The sequence below is a fragment of the Penicillium citrinum genome, assembly GCF_028827155.1.
Source record: "Penicillium citrinum strain IBT 23319 chromosome Unknown utg000003l:1.0-4596430.0:1.0-4598250.0, whole genome shotgun sequence".
Taxonomy (NCBI): Eukaryota; Fungi; Ascomycota; class Eurotiomycetes; order Eurotiales; family Aspergillaceae; genus Penicillium; species Penicillium citrinum.
In genome coordinates, this window is record NW_026622688.1 from 23270 (window position 1) to 41533 (window position 18264).

The 18264-nt window shown below is 47.9% G+C and overlaps 8 protein-coding genes across 8 annotated transcripts; 5 read left to right on the top strand and 3 right to left on the bottom strand.

Annotated features, from left to right (window-relative positions):
• Positions 1-931: 931 nt before the first annotated feature.
• N7469_003275 (NAD(P)/FAD-dependent oxidoreductase) lies at positions 932-2216 on the top strand (the record flags this gene model as incomplete). Its single annotated transcript, XM_056642195.1, has 3 exons — positions 932-1154; positions 1219-1490; positions 1551-2216. 3 exons carry the CDS (start codon positions 932-934, stop codon positions 2214-2216), a joined length of 1161 nt encoding a protein of 386 aa, XP_056501607.1.
• A 2038-nt stretch (positions 2217-4254) lies between these two features.
• N7469_003276 (uncharacterized protein) lies at positions 4255-5088 on the top strand (the record flags this gene model as incomplete). Its single annotated transcript, XM_056642196.1, has 1 exon — positions 4255-5088. The coding sequence occupies one exon, from the start codon at positions 4255-4257 to the stop codon at positions 5086-5088; it is 834 nt and encodes a 277-aa protein (XP_056501608.1).
• Positions 5089-6652: 1564 nt separating this feature from the next.
• On the top strand, positions 6653-8117 carry N7469_003277 (FAD-binding oxidoreductase; the record flags this gene model as incomplete). The annotated part of the gene is made up of 2 exons (XM_056642197.1): positions 6653-7282; positions 7356-8117. The coding sequence occupies 2 exons, from the start codon at positions 6653-6655 to the stop codon at positions 8115-8117; spliced, it is 1392 nt and encodes a 463-aa protein (XP_056501609.1).
• Positions 8118-8268: 151 nt separating this feature from the next.
• N7469_003278 (major facilitator superfamily domain-containing protein) lies at positions 8269-9942 on the bottom strand (the record flags this gene model as incomplete). Its single annotated transcript, XM_056642198.1, has 4 exons — positions 8269-8505; positions 8559-8934; positions 9021-9724; positions 9790-9942. 4 exons carry the CDS (start codon positions 9940-9942, stop codon positions 8269-8271), a joined length of 1470 nt encoding a protein of 489 aa, XP_056501610.1.
• Positions 9943-10938: 996 nt separating this feature from the next.
• On the top strand, positions 10939-11693 carry N7469_003279 (uncharacterized protein; the record flags this gene model as incomplete). Its single annotated transcript, XM_056642199.1, has 2 exons — positions 10939-11218; positions 11296-11693. 2 exons carry the CDS (start codon positions 10939-10941, stop codon positions 11691-11693), a joined length of 678 nt encoding a protein of 225 aa, XP_056501611.1.
• A 266-nt stretch (positions 11694-11959) lies between these two features.
• N7469_003280 (putative MFS transporter) lies at positions 11960-13553 on the bottom strand (the record flags this gene model as incomplete). Its single annotated transcript, XM_056642200.1, has 3 exons — positions 11960-13032; positions 13113-13320; positions 13341-13553. The coding sequence occupies 3 exons, from the start codon at positions 13551-13553 to the stop codon at positions 11960-11962; spliced, it is 1494 nt and encodes a 497-aa protein (XP_056501612.1).
• A 987-nt stretch (positions 13554-14540) lies between these two features.
• Positions 14541-16652, top strand: N7469_003281 (putative glucokinase regulator family protein; the record flags this gene model as incomplete). Its single annotated transcript, XM_056642201.1, has 3 exons — positions 14541-15227; positions 15283-15659; positions 15716-16652. The coding sequence occupies 3 exons, from the start codon at positions 14541-14543 to the stop codon at positions 16650-16652; spliced, it is 2001 nt and encodes a 666-aa protein (XP_056501613.1).
• A 161-nt stretch (positions 16653-16813) lies between these two features.
• On the bottom strand, positions 16814-18238 carry N7469_003282 (uncharacterized protein; the record flags this gene model as incomplete). The annotated part of the gene is made up of 4 exons (XM_056642202.1): positions 16814-17588; positions 17649-17772; positions 17862-17997; positions 18068-18238. 4 exons carry the CDS (start codon positions 18236-18238, stop codon positions 16814-16816), a joined length of 1206 nt encoding a protein of 401 aa, XP_056501614.1.
• Between the last annotated feature and the right edge of the window lie 26 nt (positions 18239-18264).

An 18264-nucleotide genomic window follows, 5' to 3' on the forward strand; every position in this document is an offset into this window, starting at 1 on the left:
TGATCTCATTCTGCAGAAGACCGTGCTAGTCATGATTGGGGCGGGCTTTGACGGGCACTCCACTGCGGGATGTGGCGCCATTGAACTATCGATGCAGCTGAGAGTATATACTGTGTAGAGGAGAATGGTGGTTACACAAGGTAGCAGTGATGAACAGGACATTCCTCTCGACTTGAACACATAACTGTTCACTATTTACGATTTAGTTATATTTGCTGTAGTTACTGTAAATGACTTCCGATGTCACGCGGCACAAATAGAAGGTAAATTTGGGAAGGCACGAAAATGTCAACAGTCGCACTTTCCCAATTTTGCCAAGTCCGCCGATCGCAGTTCGTGGCTTCCCTTTTTGACAGAAAGTAAACAACCCTGCACCTTCCACTTTTTTTTTGCTTCTTCTCCTTCCTTCCTTTTTTTCCCATCTTAGTAACTTTAGCTCTTCAACTCTCCAAATGATTCATTTCTACTAAACCAGAAGCAGAATCAACTCAAGCTACCTCCGCCTCTTATGAAACGCAGCACAATTGACGGAAGACTGTTCTGCTCGACAATTCCCCGTCGCCCCACTGTGCGTCCTCGGCGGGCTGCAAGGGTTGCCGATCTCGACGATCATTGCACCTCCATTTTCAGCTCCGACGAGCACGATACCTGTACGAATGTGCAGTACTCCATACATAGTATGTCTCCGTACATTCGGTCGATTCCCTCCGGCGTCTCCACAGTCGAGATCTTGATCGCCCGAAAGGATGTGCAGTTTTTGGTGGGTTCTTTTGGGGGGAGTGGCCCGGCAACAATCCCATGAGATGACGAGCAAACTTCCCCTATAAAAGACCTCGTGTCCTGTCTATCTCTCGGTCTTCCGTGTTGCGTCCCTCTGAAGAGCTCCCAATTGACCCCTGGATTCGCTGCAATCCAAACTGTCATCGTCGCAATGAGAGTCACTTCCCTCCTTTCTCTCTCCCTCTCCCTCCTGGCGGTTTCGGCCGACGCTGTCCCCAAGACCGACTACGATGTCATCGTCGTGGGCGGTGGTCCAGCTGGTCTTAGTGCTCTGAGTGGTGTCTCGCGCGTGCGTCGTACGGCATTGTTGTTTGACGACCAACGCTACCGTAACGCTCCCACAAGGAACATGCACGATGTCATTGGCAACGATGGTAGGCCCCCTATTCCACTACTCCGAATCGTTCGATAGCAGAATCAGCCGGTTGACCAGATCAGGCACTCCCCCAGATGAGTTCCGAGGCTTGGCAAGGGAACAAATTTCGAAGTACCCGTCGGCACACTTCAAGAACGGCACTGTGAAATCCATCACTCCTACTGGCACTGACGACGTCTCCGTGTTCACTGTTACCGATGATGCCGGCAAGAATTACACCGCTCGCAAGATCGTGCTCGGAACTGGCTTGCGGGATGTTCTGCCTGATACCCCGGGTCTTGAAGAGGGATTCGGAAAGGGTATCTGGTGGTGCCCATGGTGCGACGGATGGGAGGTGAGTATCATACCGTATAACACCTTGCTTTAATTGAACCATAGACTAATAATGTCTCAGCACCGTGACCAGCCCCTTGGTGTCCTGGGGAACCTGTCAGATGTATACGGCAGTGTCCTGGAGACCAACACTCTGTACTCTGACATTACTGCTTTTGTGAACGGCACTCAGAACCCCGAGGGTGAAGCCCAGGCTACAGCTTCGCACGATGATTGGAAAGAGCAGCTCAAGGCGTGGAATATCAAGATCGACAACCGCACCATTACTTCCATCGAGCGTATCCAGGATGGTGCCACCCACCAGAACAAGACTGCTGGTGTCCAATATGACAAATTCCTGGTCCACTTCTCCGAGGGAGAACCAGTCGAACGCGGTGCTTTCATCACCAACTACCCTACTGTCCAGCGCACCGATTTGGCCTACAAGCTCGGCCTGAACGTCACCAATGAAAAGATTGTGGTTGACACTAGCGGCATGCGTACTAGCCAGACCGGTGTGTATGCTATCGGCGATGCCAACAGCGACGGCAGCACCAACGTCCCCCACGCCATGTTCTCTGGAAAGAAGGCCGCTGTCTATCTCCATGTACAGCTATCACGCGAGGATGCGGCATCCAAGGTTTCCAAGCGAGAGAACCTTAGCCACCGCGAGCTCGAAAAGGAGGCCCGTCGTGCCATTGGTGACAACCTTGAGCCCCAGTGGGAGAAGGTCACTCGTGGCTACTGATCGACCTCGACATTCGTTGGGTCTTCACGATTGGATACGAAGCAGTTGTCCGCATTTGTGAATAAATAGTCTCGCCAGTATAGAGCTGGATCAAAACATGATAATATCCTTAAGGACTAATGAAATAATATCTTCTCGCGAAAATGGATCAATTTTCGAGTGCCGGCATTGACTGGTCTTTCTTCACGCTGGCTTCCACCTTCGGGATCTAGAATTAGCCATTGTCCCCTTCTATGACCATTTCCCACGGACGATCGGACGCATTCGCACGCAGTTTGTTTCTACCAGTCAATATTCAGCACATCTAAAGTAAATGTCAGACCTGTTAAGTATAGCCATGTCAATATTAGAACACCGTATCGGGTGCACGTACTCATGGAAAACCATAGGAACTTGGCTCCAATCATAACATCTTGAGATGCTGCTCTTGCCACTATGTTTGTACCTCAGAACACAGTCGGGGTAATCGAGATCTGGTGTCGAGCAGTCCAGACCGTCCATCCTCGAATATTTCCTGCGGTGGAGACGGCGATCTCTCTGGATTTGCGATATCCACATTCCTGTACAAGGCCAACGGTGCATTTGTGCATAATCTACCGGTATGTACTTGTCTGATGCTTTGCCGGGAGTGCGCGTCTTTTTCGAACCCAACCGTGGTCTGATTGCAATTTGAGCGCCAGTTCCCAGAAAATGCCGACCCTCTCGGCCCGAGTCTGTCCTCCGAGCCAGAATTCAACATCGTGGAAAGTGTCCCGGTGGACTTCGCTCAAAATCGCATGACTTCGATGGTCTAGCAATCGACAAGGGTACCGATGGATTACCATCAGAGCCGATGGGGGCTGCATCACACTGGGACTCCAATTTGGATTCTGGCAGCCTCGCACGATAAGTGATGGCCGTTCCAGAACGAACCCGCCGATCACACCATGCGGATATTTGAAACATGTCGTGACCATGTGCACTATAGGAAGTCCCGATTGATGTGTCTGTTTTTTGGGACCTCAATTGCCGACTTGGCCCTGTTTCCATGCTGTTTCGAGAAGGATTTCGGTTTAGCCGATGTGGAGATCACCCGGGTAGACCATGGCTCGATGGCGGAGACTTCATGCGCATCCAAACGCTGATACGCGGACCATCGATCAATGGGTCGGATGAATCTACAAAACCGGCGCCTGAAATGCTTACCAACGGTGACCCACGGAGATAATCCCATCGGCACCAACTAGTAGTAATGAAGGCCAGATTGTCCCTGATGGACCATATCTCTCTCCCTCCACTTCCATATTTGCACCAAAGATGGCTCGGCATTCAACGGTGCTCATTCCAAATGCGTCGTTGTCCTTATCAAGCCCCTGGGAATACTTTATCAACCCTCGTGGTGAACGACTCTCCACTTTGGACTTCTGAATCGCCACCTCGTGATGCTGCATTTCCTTGTCTTTCAACCATTCTGTGGAGACCGATTCTGATACTACAAACTTTAAATGCTTTTGTGGGGATTGATAGACAACATTTTGAGCAGACCTTCTACCCTCTCCAGCCAAATCCCCCTGGTACCACTGGTTAATCCCAGAAGGCACTCATCTTCTCCAGGGAGATGATCTACATCTATGCATCCATTGACATTTGTTCCAGTGGATATTGGCCTCCCTGATTATGGCAAATGACCAATGTCGATATCCGATGATCTCTTGCCATAGGCCACTCATATCCAAAGAACGGACCTTTGAGAGAGGATTCCCACTACTCGGCACGATAAGCAACGGTCCATCCCAGCAGTGTCCATGGGCCATCTCCAAGAAGAGGTTCCTGCGAAATTGTTAACTTTCACCTCAAATTTTGGACTATAGACTTGCAGATCATTTAAAGGTGATAGAGTAGGAAGAAGACATATAAAACACTCTTGGATTCCCTTCTAATTCATCATCATCATCAGCTCAACATCGATCTCTCTATTGCTAGTTCTTCCTTCGCTTTACAAAGATACAACGATCCTTTTCTGATAAACCGACTATCATTTTTCTACTTTTGATTTACCATGAAGACCTCCGTCGCTAGCATTGCCCTTGCCCTTTCGGGGTCCGCTATGGCTGCCCCGTTCTACTCCAACGGTACCTCTAGCTCTACTGTTGGGTCGGGTACTTTCACTCCCTCACGCACCCCCAGTGGTACCCCCAGCAGTACTCCTGCTGCGGTTTCGAGTGATCCTGCTCTTCCAAATCCCTTCGCTTCTTCGGCCAGTCTTCCCCCAACATCCACTCCTTACAGCTCGGAGCCGGCCTCCGTAGTCGCTAAGCGCGGTGAAGATCTGTCTCTGCCCACCGATATTCCTTCCCTCTTGTCTGACGCGCAGTCCGCTGCCGGTGCATTGGCCTCTGCCGGTGCTCAGAAACGTGGAGGATCTCTGTCTGTTCCGACCGATCTTCCCTCTCTGGTCTCTGATGCTCAGTCCATTGGATCCGCTCTGGCATCAGGTGCCGCTCAGAAGCGTGATGGCTCAGCTTCAATCCCCACTGATATTCCTTCGCTTCTGAAGGATGCCCAGTCCCTTGGCTCTGCCTTGGCCTCTGCTGGTGCTCAGAAGCGTGATGGTTCTCTCTCCCTTCCCACTGACCTGCCATCCCTCGTCGGGGATGCTCAATCTGCGGCTGCTGCCCTCGCCTCTGCCGGGGCCCAGAAGCGTGACCTGCCTGCCTCTACTAGCATCCCACTCACCCCCAGTGGCAGTGCTAGTCCTTCTGCTACACCTTCTGGGTTCGCTTCCAGCTTTACTCCCGCTACGCCCTCTGGCGCGCCTTCTGCTACCCCCTCCTCTGGCAACTCTGTCCCTACTCCCACTGGCCTATCTTTCCTCGGCTTCCCTCTTGCCTAAATGGCCCGAGGCCGTTGTATGAGGAGTTCAACCTTGATGGTTGAATATTATATGCAAATGTACTGGGCGGGCACGTTCTACTGTGGAGGCGTTGTATCACATGTCACTCGTTTGGCTTTGGGTTTTGCCAGCCATTATGGTTAGTGTATCTTTACTCTTGTATAACGTAGACTGGAACTATTTGATTATCATCATTCAACCATATTCTCGTATGAACTGAAAGCAATGATGTAAACAGCCTGGAAATCGTCATTTTAACTGATGGCCAACTTAGTTCATTTCAATACAATCAACATTTTCAAAATCTACGCATACCCGCACCAGAGCTTCTCATCGCCTACTTCTCTGGGATGGATTCGGATCATATATGAAATTTGAAACCAGTCAAAGTTCTATACATTCAAAGAGCTGTGGCATTTCCTTTGTCTCCGTATTGCAGTAAATTACTTCAACCTCTTGATATGGGAGTATTCAATGGATATCAACATCATCAAAACGAAGCGATTCGAGTTGCAACAGCAACGGGCTCTGCTATATTTCCAAAGGACGATTTTCGAGCCGCATTGGCTTCAATCTGTCAACTGGCATAATCTTCAATTCCATAAGGAGTTAGATCGTGTGGTATTTGACCGTTGAATCCGAATATTGTAGGTACGGCACCTACAAAATAGGGATGTGACAATCTTGTCATGTTCAATCCCAATCATCCAGTATTCTCTTCACCTTCGCCGGTTCCTCCAATATCAACAATTCCACTATCTCCCAATTCAAATGGCTCAGTCTCAACGCGTTCCAACACCCCTCAAGCTATCGATCATTCTCAAGCCCTTGAAAATAGATTAACTAGAATTTTGATAGAAGACAAACCATTTGCAAAGCTTTTCAGCGATGCAAGGGCGTGTGCATATGAATCGTAACAAATTCGGAAAGAGATTGATGTTTCAAAAGCTACAACTTGAGTACGCCATACATGCTACGATGCTTCTAGGGCAGATCAAATGCCAACTTCAAGAGATTTCATCTCTTCTTTGTTGACTTTCTCCACAGTAATGCTCAATGAACCATTACTGGGTGGTTTTAAGGAATTGATGATAAGCCGAGGTCGACCTAGAGAAGGTGATATTGATATCACCAACGTAGACAGCCTGGGTATCGTTTTCAAACGTGAATAATCAATGGCACATATTTCAGGCATTATCTCATATGAAGTCTCCTTTGTAAGGTGGCATTATCATAGTGGAGGGCAAAGCAGGCCTACAAAACTATGTATAATGAGAACGATGATAAATTCTCGACAACTTAACCAGAAAATGTTAAACAGAAGCATGCTACAACAAATAGTCCTTTCATGCTTGCTGTCATACATTCATTAATTTGATTCAATCAGCTCTTACTCCGAGTCTGAAATCTGTGAATGGCCCCCAGAGGTTTTTCACAGCCTTGCCAAGATCTCACACACATCGTCCATATTTAAATGGAAATATCTCACTGCGAGCATGTTCTCATTCCCACAAAATAGGTCTACTTCGCCAGTAAACGTTAAAAGTTGTCGATTATCCTCGTTATGACTCAAAGAGCTAACCAAATTGCCAACTTGGAGGCTTTTCTCCAGGGTCATCCAACGATCAAGTATATCTCCCCCTCATCTGAGAATTATGCCAACGCCTACAAGGGTTGGAATGGATCGCGCCGTGATATTCCGTTGTCTATTGTCCAGCCGCAATCTCACACTGATGTCTGTACGCTGATTAAATACCTCAAATCTAACTCTCTTCCATTCACACTACGTGCTGGTGGACACAACCTCGAGGGCCGCGCGGTGGTTGACGGAGCCTTGCTGATCGATCTTCGCCTCTTAACCGGTGTCACTATTGCACCTGACCGTAAATCGGCGGTGATTCAAGGAGGAACATTACAGGATGAGGTTGGGAATACTCTCTGGAAGGATGGTCTAGGAACTGCAACAGGATCGATTCCCTCCGTCGGATATGTTGGCTGGGCTACATATGGTGGCTATGGCCCATTTTCATCGCACTGGGGTCTTGGGGCAGACCAGATCATCAGTGCAACTGTCGTCAATCCTGATGGGGAGATTTATATCGTAGATCGAGACCTTTTACAGGGCGTTCGTGGTGCCGGTGGTCTGTTTGGTGTCATTCTTGAAGTCACAGTTAAAGTATACCCTCTGTCCACGGTATGCTTCATTCTTCTTCCTTCAGCCATGTTGATGTCAAGATTTGAACAAAGTTGAATTCTGACTCTGTTAGCTTCTCGCTGGTCCTATTGTATTTGATTCTACCGACATCAAGAAAACTTTCATCGATTTTAACGCCGCATATCAACAGCTCGAGACCGAAGGCATACCGACCGAACTCACTGTCCAACAAACTATTTTTAACGGCCCACATGGGGCTGCTTTTGCTATTCAATTTGTCTGGAGCGGCGAAAACCTTGAAGATGGTCAAAATTGGAGCAAGAAGATTGCTGCACTTGGTCCTGTTTCGATGAACGGCGTTATTCCGACGAATCTCCCAGATTGGTTCGCCGGTATTGGGGCTCATATACCACGAACAGCATATGGCTCTCCTTATTCCCACAATGTGTCTAGTCTTTCACCAACAGTTGCTGAAATCATCGGAAATGGTATTGCCGAAATGCCAAACAACCCCGGCACTATGATGTCTATTCATCAGCTTCGTGGAAAGGCCTTACAATGTGAGCTTCCATCAGTCTTTGAAGCTCGGGAGCCACACTTCATGCTGGAGATCATAGGCTTTTCTACAGACTCTGCTCTTCTGTCGGAGGCAGAGAAATGGGCGGCTGGAATAGCAGATAATCTTATCAAAGTGGCTCTCAATGCTGTTCTACCAACACATTATATTTCAGTCTTCAACTCAGTTGCCCAGGCAAGCTCACCTGCTGAATGGGTCGAAAAGACATATGGAACCAAGGTTGATACGTTGAAGAGACTCAAGACCAAGTTTGATCCCGAAAACCTGTTTGCATTGACTGTTCCTACATTACGATAGGCAAAATTTGAGTGAGTTTGAGTGACTTAGGGTTTAGAGTGACTCTGAACTTTGCGAGAAATTTGATATGAGAGAAACGATATTGTTCCCGGAAGAGACTGTTGGAATATATGGATTAATGAATTGATTCGAGCTGGGAGACATAATCAAACTACATGGTTTGTTGATATCGCTTCATGGGCCCATATCGAGAGGTCAAGTCTCGCAAAGAACGCCCCCAAATATAGAGCGGAATGGCGAATAGTATGCTGACGACTTGAATCGCGGTCATTTCGCCGAATACCGCTGCAGGGCCTTGCCTCTCAATCCAATCTGCCGCGTATAAAGATAGAAGCATGCCAATAGTATTTCGAATGACGAAAATAATCACTAGAGCCTCTCCAGTTACCTGTTTAGATTAGCTGAAGTGCCATCGCAGACATTTTCTCGATCAGCCCTTACTGGTTTATATGAATCCAGGCAGTAAGTCACAGCCACGTTCGAGATGGCGGCTAGACCAAACGCTTGCATTGCAAATCCGAACGCCGGACCAATCCAATGTGTCTTGCTGGCAATGCAGAAACCAAATATTAGGATACCAGCGGGGCCAATAATACCAGGAATAATGATAGCAGGCAAGCGAAACTCCGGCATACGGACGCCGCCATGTCGGGCTGTGCTTCGAGTTGATATGATATCGATCAATCGGCCTCCGAGATAGAAAGCAAGAAGTGCCCCGATGAATCCCGATAATAGGAAAAGGCCTTCGCTGCCAAGTTTCCAATTATAAGGTGGTTTGGTAAAAGTACGAGAGCAGGTGAGCTGAACAACAATATTCCTGGGCGAATGTTAGCAGGTGATTGTCGAAGATCAAAGGTCAAGGGTACTCGCCATCCAACTGAAATTCCGATCGTGAATGAGCACCAGAGAATAGGCGGGTATGTGGCATTTGCCAGGATATCCAAAAGAGTTTGGACAAATGAGGCGTCTCGGTTGTACCCGACGGTAAGAGACATCCACTGAGCTTGAGAACGCTTACTCTCGTTTTGACGGTCTTTGGGGTAAGAGGTCTCCCGAATAGTAAAGATGGAAACAAGGAAAATGGCCCCAACAGCAATTGCCATAAAGTAACACATCCACCGCCAATCCTCCTCTTGAACAAGGAAAGCGTTGATCATGGGCCCCACGAACAGACCGGCAGTCATGGCGAGGTGGAAAAACATCATGTAGTGACCACGATCTTTCACAGTAACCATATCTGCCACTACAGCCGGGACAGTGGCATCGGCCGCAGCTGCAGCAAATCCCGAAATAATGCGTGATGCCAGTAGTTCGTTATAGCTGCTAGCTCGACTCGACCATACATTCATCATGGAAAGCATGAGCATTGATAGCAGGTAAACTGGGCGCTTGCCGATGACTCTCATCAATGGGACCCAGAAGATGTTCCCGACACCGAAGAGAAAGACATTGAAACAAACTAGTGAGCCAGCTTGTGTTTGATTGACGTTGAATTCTTTGATGATTGCCTGAGTGGCAACGGTGAAGTTGCTGGAGTTGGTATTCGCGAGAAAAGTGAAAGAGCAGATAGTCAAATATGTACACAGCTTTGGGGTTAACGGCCAGTTCTGAGATGATCGATCAGTTTACCTAGCTGAGGGATGACACAAAATGGCTTTTCAAGAGGGTATACCTGAGGGTGATTGGGGTCTTCTTCTGTAACGGAAGAGATTTGCTTCAAGTCCCTTACAGAAGGGACATCGTCTCCGTCCCCACCAGGCATGGTTTCCAGATGGCAATGACTGGACAATGTGTATATATTGGGCTCTTCTTTGATATCCGCCATGACTTGTCAGCAGTTGAAAACCGATTTGTTGATATGCATCGACTCCAGGAGTAAACCCAGTGAGTCGATCGATGGGAGGGGGGCAAGGATGGGTCTTCAAATATCCCCAGACAATCGCGAAGTGACTGTGCTTCCCCACACTCAAAGCACTAAAATCATTGGGAGATCATGCAGGATTGGCCAGTCATTGGACTTGTTATGATCCGATGGGAAGAGTAGGTGTGGGTAGGAAGAATTGGTGGCCGGAAATTCCGACATTCTCTGGAGCGAGTAGAGATGGTCGGTTCAATGGGGGGTGGAAATGTCCCCAGAGTGGTTTGTACACAGAAATAATATGGGCATCATTAATCCGAGTTGCCCTGTCTTTTCCCCTTCGTTTTATTCCCTTTGGATAATCGCATCAAAAATTGGACTTCCAAAGCTAGTATGTCACACATATTCAATCCGAACCAAAAAATTGCTTGTTGCCAGGTCGATCATGATGATTGTCGGGTATTCCGAGACTGGGATATTCGTAGAGGCTCGAGAGTGGGAAAAACTGTAGAGTGATTGGCCATGAGCTCTTCCGTGCATCAGTATATGTATCTCCTTCTGGGGAAGACAAAGAAAAGTTTGAAAAAGTCCAGAATGAAATCGAGTGGAAGTTGGAGAGGAAGTCAGCTGACTCGAAGTATAAAAGTGCAATTCCATTCTAAAACCGACCAGAATTGGGTATTCTTATAGTAAAAGAGATGGATTAAATATATTATACTACAGAATCATTATATATTATTCATTATGATAATATATAATCTATACTATAGTATAATATAATATACAAACTATTGTTCAATTGTTCTTCTGCAATAACCGCCCCGGCAACTGGCAAATTCGGCCGATCCGCCGACTCCGCAACTTCTTCTTCTCTCCTCCTCTTCTTCTTCTTCTTCTCTTCTCCTCTTCAATCTCTCCCACCTCTCCACATATTCCACCTTGCCTTGACTTCTTACCTCTAAAATGGGTCTCATCAGTCGTACCCTCAAGGTCACCGCCGCTGGCACCGCTGCTTCTATTGGTGTTTTCTTCGGCGCGACGCGCAATGACGTCTTCCAGCCTATGGACAGCTCCGATCCCATTTTCCAGTCTCCTTTCTTTCAAAAATATAATCCCAATCGAAACCCTACGCTTCACGATGTCTGTGTCCGTCGCATCGAGTTATCCAAGATCGAGCCCTCTCTGCTGGAGAAGAAGGGCAAGCTAGTCGAGGCATTTTGCGCCGGAGTCTGGGGAGGCATGGGTGAGTTGGGCTTCCAAGATGTTCTGGACAAAGATCGGGATAACAACAAAGCTAATATCATGGATCTTCTTTACTAGGATACATGGCTCAGCGTGCTTATTTCGCTAATAAGTATCAAGGACCCGAAACCGCCCACCATCTCTGGGAACGTAAAGACCTCCTCGCCAACAGCTATGAGGTCGGCACCTTGATCACCGACCACTTCGAAGTCCTTGAAAAGACCGATGAATCTATTACCGTTCGATGTGGCGATACCCCCCGACACCCCGACGTCCGCCAGTCTGATGGTCTCTTTGAAATGTCCGCTGTTGTCAAACAGGAGGAGGGAATCGCCGAGTTCAAGCTGAAGAGCTGCTTTTACCAGGGTGAGGGTAAGGCTGACGCCGCTCCAATGGGACCTGTCATGACCTGGTTGCACCAGCAATATACCAAATTGTGGTTGGAGACCGCCATTCTGAAGAATTGCGTGAAATGAAACATCTGCAACCCGACGGGTTGTGCGACAACTAGTGTAAATACGTGTCTTCTATGCTTTACGAACGGAAGATGCACTCCGGTTGAATGAATTAAAGTCATATATCTCTTATCAACCTCGACCTGCGCTGAGGAACACAAGATCATTGAGCATGATCATCAAACATATGCGTGCAAAGGGAAGAAGTGGGAAACAAAAAGAAAACGCAGTTCTAATGGAGCGATGCATTGGAAACGAACAGATAACCCACCCTTTGCATGATCATATTACTCCTTCAATTGAGCTTGAGGCTTCTCATCGTCGACCGACACGCGCTGCGCCGTCAAGTCATCCTCCGACTCGCTGGTTAGGGTTACTGCGAGCACAGCCGGGATGGCCACAACCAACGATCCCATACATAACCCCCAATCCATCGCAAACTGCGTCATGGCTGGTTTTCCCAAGGCATTAATGCGCCATGCCATTGCACCGCCGGCACTCTGGAGACTCTTGTAGGCTCCGACAAGAACTGCAGTGACGGCCGGAGAGTTGGAACGCGCTCCCATCAGCCAGTAACAGAAAGATTGCCAGAAGGCATCGTATGCCCCGTAGAAGATATAAAGCAAGATCGGTCCCACAGAGGTGGGTGCATCAGTATAATCAATATCTTGTTTGAGACCTTGCGCCATACGATTATCAGACCATTTCTGAAAAGCATATCCACCACCCCAGGTCGCCATTCCCGTCGCAAAGAGGAAGATCCATGCCACGCGGGCTCGAGTAGGACGACTGAAACCAGGAAGATCAAGAATCAAACCAATCACCAGACCACCTAGCATCTGGGCGATCCAATACAGAGCTCCATTGAGCGATCGAGACCGAATATTGAAGGTCATGCCGTTGACGACATTTTGCTGATACGAGTAGAAGACATTGGCCGAGAAGAATAGTGGCATCATACACAGCACGCGCCAATCGAGGATAGCTTCCAGTGAGACCTTTAAAGTCTGCCTCCAATTCTTCTTTTCCTCCGGTGTCACTTGCAACTGGGCAACACGCACCGCAGATGGTGGGCAAATGAAGACACCAAGCAACCATCCAATTGCCATCAAAACCAACAGGGCGACGTATGTTCCATTCGATACGGTATTGCTGGTCGAGTGATAATTGAGACCAAAGCTGGCCAATGATCCAACACCACCTCCAAGGTTGAAAATAATCCAAAATGTCGCGATAGCTCGACCCTTTTGAGATTCAGGCACGTATGTGGTCATGATGGCTCCTTGCGAGACCCAAATGAAGGATGCTCCAACACCGAGAATCGCACCAGCAGCTATCACAAAGGCGCCATTGTTTGTATCTAAAGCAGGAATTGTAAGCCTTCTTGAGGCAATTGAAAGGATTCTGGTGGGTTGTTTGGGTTTCTTTCATTCAACATACGGTTAAAACACAGCAGACTGCCGGAATATAAGGGATAAGTCCATCCTCCAAGGAGAAGACAGACGCGAGGACCAACACGATTGAAGATTGGACCAACAACAAACAGCGCAGTTCCTGCAGTTGCAGACAGAAGAGCCACCTGGGCATTTGCAGCGACCGCTTGATTGACCTGACCAGAACCTCCTAGTCCAGTGAGGGCATTGTACATCTAGTAAACAAAGAAAACACATCACAATCAGCGTTGGCCAGAAGAAAGGAGAGGAGAAACAGATTAAACAAAGGATCCCACGGACTTACTCCAGGACAACAAAAACAAATAAAACTGATTAAAAGGATTTGGAACCAGGAATTCGTGTAGATCTGATATAAAGCAGACCGTTGACTATGCTCTCTCGTTGATATTGAGCCAGTCATCTCTTCGACTCTGTTTCTATCCTCCATTTTGTTGGACCAACGCGAATGTCGAAAAGATCAAAAAAAAATAATAATAATAGGAATTCCGAGGACGATGGGCGATCGTCAAGCCTTTTTCAGACTCAAACATCAATTACTGGCTTAATGTGACCCTGACGACGCTAATCCCTGGATTCCAGAGCACGCCGTGGTATCTGGAGTGGAGAGGCCAATCAGAACTATTTGATAATGAAGAAGCATTCCTCTTTCTACATTGATACATACATGTACACGGTCATCCTCGAGACCCCGAGCGTCCACAAATAAAAAAATGATTCACTTGAAATAGTGTCGTGTCATTTACTCCACATTCGAATCACTTTCTGGGGAACAAAACGACCCTTCTCCACGTCTCATTCGCGTGGAGACCCCAATGCGCGGTCCCAGGCCGAGTACTACCCCATCCATCTTGATCGAGCATTGTTTTCTTTTTGTTGTGACGAACTTGATCTGGTCTGGAATGCGCTAGAAATCGACTAGGATTCTTGACTAGATCTATGTGGACGTCATGAAGATGTTCATCTACTATGTGTCTTCCCCTTTTTCTTCCGCCACGCGGTCACCTTTTAGAACAAGCAAATGTGCAGAATCTCCCCCACATCAAAGAAGCTCGCGTGGCGTGAGGCTGTGATACGCTTGGGACCTGTGGGTTCCTCGCTGCAACATCGTCGAGTAACGCCCCCCCCACGCATCGGCTTGGTATTGGCCTTGGGCTTCGGATGTCGGTTAAACTTCTGCTGTCTTGGCTAATGTCGGCATATCAAGAAAGACTAGGGGTCCGTTCAAGGTACAGGCTAAGGTCACACTGTATTTTCTTCGTTTTTTTTATTTTATTTTTTTATTTTTTATTTTTTTGCTTTCTTTCAGTCATGTACCTGGCTGCATTGTTTCTGACTTTGAGATATCCTAGCGGACCACTTTGACTATCTTCAAGTTGGAGACGTCCCCCTCATATCATAGAGAAAATTCGCGATAATGGATCTCGGCACGTTGTCCAATTTGCAGACTGAAGGGGTCAATCCTCGAACGGCCAATATCGATCGCATTTCAACGTTAGAAATGTGTGAAGTCATTAACGCCGATGACCATAAAGTTTCCGAGAGTGTAACACCATGTCTGCCAATAATTGCCAATGCCATCGATGAATTGGCACCGCGTGTACGCCAAGGAGGCCGGGTGATTTACGTCGGGGCTGGAACCAGTGGCAGACTTGGTATCTTGGATGCCTCCGAGATACCACCTACCTTTGCAGCATCTCGGGAGCAGTTCATCGGGCTGATTGCTGGTGGAGATGCCGCCATTCGACAAGCCCAAGAAGGTGCCGAGGATAACGAGAGTGCCGGTGAAGAGGACATGAAGAAGTTGACTCTCAATCACGAACTTGATAGCATTATTGGAATTGCGAGCTCTGGTCGTACACCCTATGTACTTGGATGTCTTGCATTTGGTAAGAGACTAGGTTGTCTCACAATCGGGGTGGTCTGCGCAGAACCTTCGGCAATGGGGCTGTCAGGGAATGTAGATTATCTTATTGCACCTATTCCGGGGCCAGAGGTTGTGACTGGAAGCACAAGGTTGAAAGCAGGTACAGCGACTAAGCTGGTATTGAATATGCTCTCCACTGGAACAATGATTCGAACCGGAAAGACATACGGCAACATGGTATGAGCCGTCCAACAGGTCTATGGTTTTATTTCTCGAACTAACTGGTTCCTAGATGGTTGATCTGCAAGCATCCAATTTGAAGCTGAAGCAAAGGTCAAAAAACATACTGAAAAGGCTCAGCTCGAAATGTGCCATCATGACAGATTCTGATCTGGATGCATTGCTCTTCAAGTGTGATCACAGCGTCAAGCTTGCTATTCTTGTTGCTGAGACTGGCAAAGCAGTCGAAGAATGTAAAAGTGATCTGGCATCGCACGGAGGAATTCTTTCATTTGCACTGCAAGGAAATATCAAACGTGGAGAGCTTGTGTCGAATGACTTCTTGAGAAAATTTGTGCTTTGCATTGATGGCGGAGGAACAAAGTGCGCTGCTGTAGTTGCTGATGCATCAGGCAAAATAAGCCATGGATATGCCGGGTCTTGCAATCTGTAATGAATTTTTTCCCTTGCCCGCGCTGCTTGGTTAATTTACTGACATTTAACAGCACCGACGATATTGCTAATGTCGACCGAGTGGTACGCACATTGACCACTGCCACCAAAAATGCTTTGAAGAAGGTTCTTCCCGAGCAAGAAATTGAATTGGCAGAGTCCAATTGGGGCGTTTATCTGCGAAGCGTCTTTCATTCGGTCCGAATTGGCTTGGCTGGTCTGGATCGTGCTGGCCTGCATAGTTCACTGGCTCCGAAACTAAGCAACATCTTTGACTTGGATAGTGCCGGCCGTGCTTTCAAACTGACCAACGATGTTGACCTCATTCCTGCTGTCATTCCAAGAGATTCCAATCACCCACCCGTGATTGTTCTGATTGCAGGCACAGGCAGCGTAGCCATGCGATACACCTGGAGTGAGGATCAAGGGTATGTCCGGGTGGCTCGATCTGGTGGCTGGGGACATATCTTAGGCGATGAAGGCGGAGGTTATTCAATCGGGCTTGAGGCTATCAGGCATACTCTAAGCATGTTGGAAGAGAGAGCTCTTGGTCTGAACCCCCACAATATGCATGAACTCGAGATAGCCGTCACTGAGAAGCTAGGTGGATCTACTGCGGAAAACGGAAATGCAGATATCTTGACGGAGCTTCTATCCAGACAGGAAGCCCAAAGCATCAAGACACGTATTGCAGGCATCGCAGAGACTGTGTTGAGGCTTGCACCAAGCAACGATACTGCCAAGGCCATTGTGGACGACCAGGTCACTCGTCTAGTGACGAAAACTCTTGGCCGTCTTGTGAATCACCAATGTGACAGCTTCTCGCCCGTCGAAGAATCAGAATTGGTCCTAACAGGCGGTCTCTCGAAGAATGATCTGTACCAAGCCTCGTTAAGGCGTGAGTTAGATCATCGGGGATTACGATTCCAAGCAATTCGTTTTGTGGAAGACGTGGCCGAAGCTACTGCGAGATGTCTTGTATTACAATAGATGACATAGAAGAACCAAAAAAAAAATTAATCTGTATTGGATAATCATATAGCTTGTCTTGCGTCGGAAAATAAACAAGTCCAAGTCATCCATGTCAGAGAATGGCAATCTACTCTATCTCATACTCTCCTCCACCTTCAATTCGCATCCTCTTCTCTTTCTCATACCTTCACAGCATCTTTCTTGGGGACTGCTTCAATAATCGACTCCATACCCGAGGACTGGCTCCAAATACCTGCAATCTCTAGCCCGACACTATCCAGCAGCTCTCTCCATTGACGCTCCGATCTCTCAACGCCCGCGCCAATGCTCATCATTTGAATATCCAATGCAGCCTGCATGAGTGAGGCTTCTGTGTCAGACAACACAAAATCCACTATCAAGATGCGAGAATAATCTGGGGCCATAGCGGGGATTGTATTCTGCAGGATTTGCTGGCAAATATGGTCGGGCCAATCGTGGAAGATGGATCGAAAATAGTAAGCCCGCGCACCACGCACTGGTTGAGGGTCCAAGAACGAATATCCCATGACTTCCACGCCGGGTTCCTGGCCAGACACACCTTCAACTACCTTGGGCAAGTCCTGGAGGATCAATTTGCCAGGCAAATGAGGATATTCCTGTCGGAAGCGGCAGAGATCGTGGCCTTGGTTACCACCCACATCAACCAAGAAGACCGTATCTTCATATGGCACTGCGTGACCGAGCAAACGGCCCACTGGATAGGTATCAAACCACATGGGTCGACCTTGGCGGCGGCTGGCCATATATGAGTTGAATAGAGCCTGCTGGTCTTTATTACTCGCCAACCATTCGAATTGGCTTTGGCCTACAGCCCATTGCATAGGCGATCGACTATACTCCTGGGGGTTGGCATACTCGTGAGCTTGTAGATACTCTGGCAACTTGCTTAGGGTTGGCACGGTGAGGTCATATCTAAAAGGAGTGTCAGTTATACTCATGGCCAGGTTTTGAGGAGAACTGGAATTCACATACATGCATGGCACGCCATCTCTCCCAATAGGTTGTATAAGTGCCACGGTTTTATCATTAGCCTGATAAATTTCCGGGGCTGGAATTGAACATAGTCCTAAGGACGTGATTACACGCATCAGACGGACTAAAATGGCCGATTAGCAGTGCTTTGCCAAAGGTGCGCGTGGCGCGGTCTTCCCGACTCAGGAGGCGAGGATCGGTGGAGACTCTTACCAACTAGATCTTTCTTTGCATGGGTATACTGTGCTAGCTGATCGGCAGAGATTCCCGTCTGCCGATATTGCTTCTGCATCAGCAACGGGAAGATCCCCATACCAACAACAGTCCGTAAAGCAGCATTCTGCGGAGGCTTTGGGTGGGTCAGATTATTGAAGTACTATGGAGAGGGCGTTGTCTTTCGATGAGACTTTTCATCATACCTGATAAATAAGACGTAGAATAGTTTCCGTTGGAGTCTCTACAGTCAGTTTCAACTGGTCGATCATCCGCAAGAGCTCCAGGTGGGTCTGGGGTGATGGGTTCGAGCCTTCTTGTACGGCCAAATGTCTGAGATGATTGATCATCGAGCACAAAGGTGTAGTGACAGTCATTATAGCGAGGGACAAAGTGTTGCGGA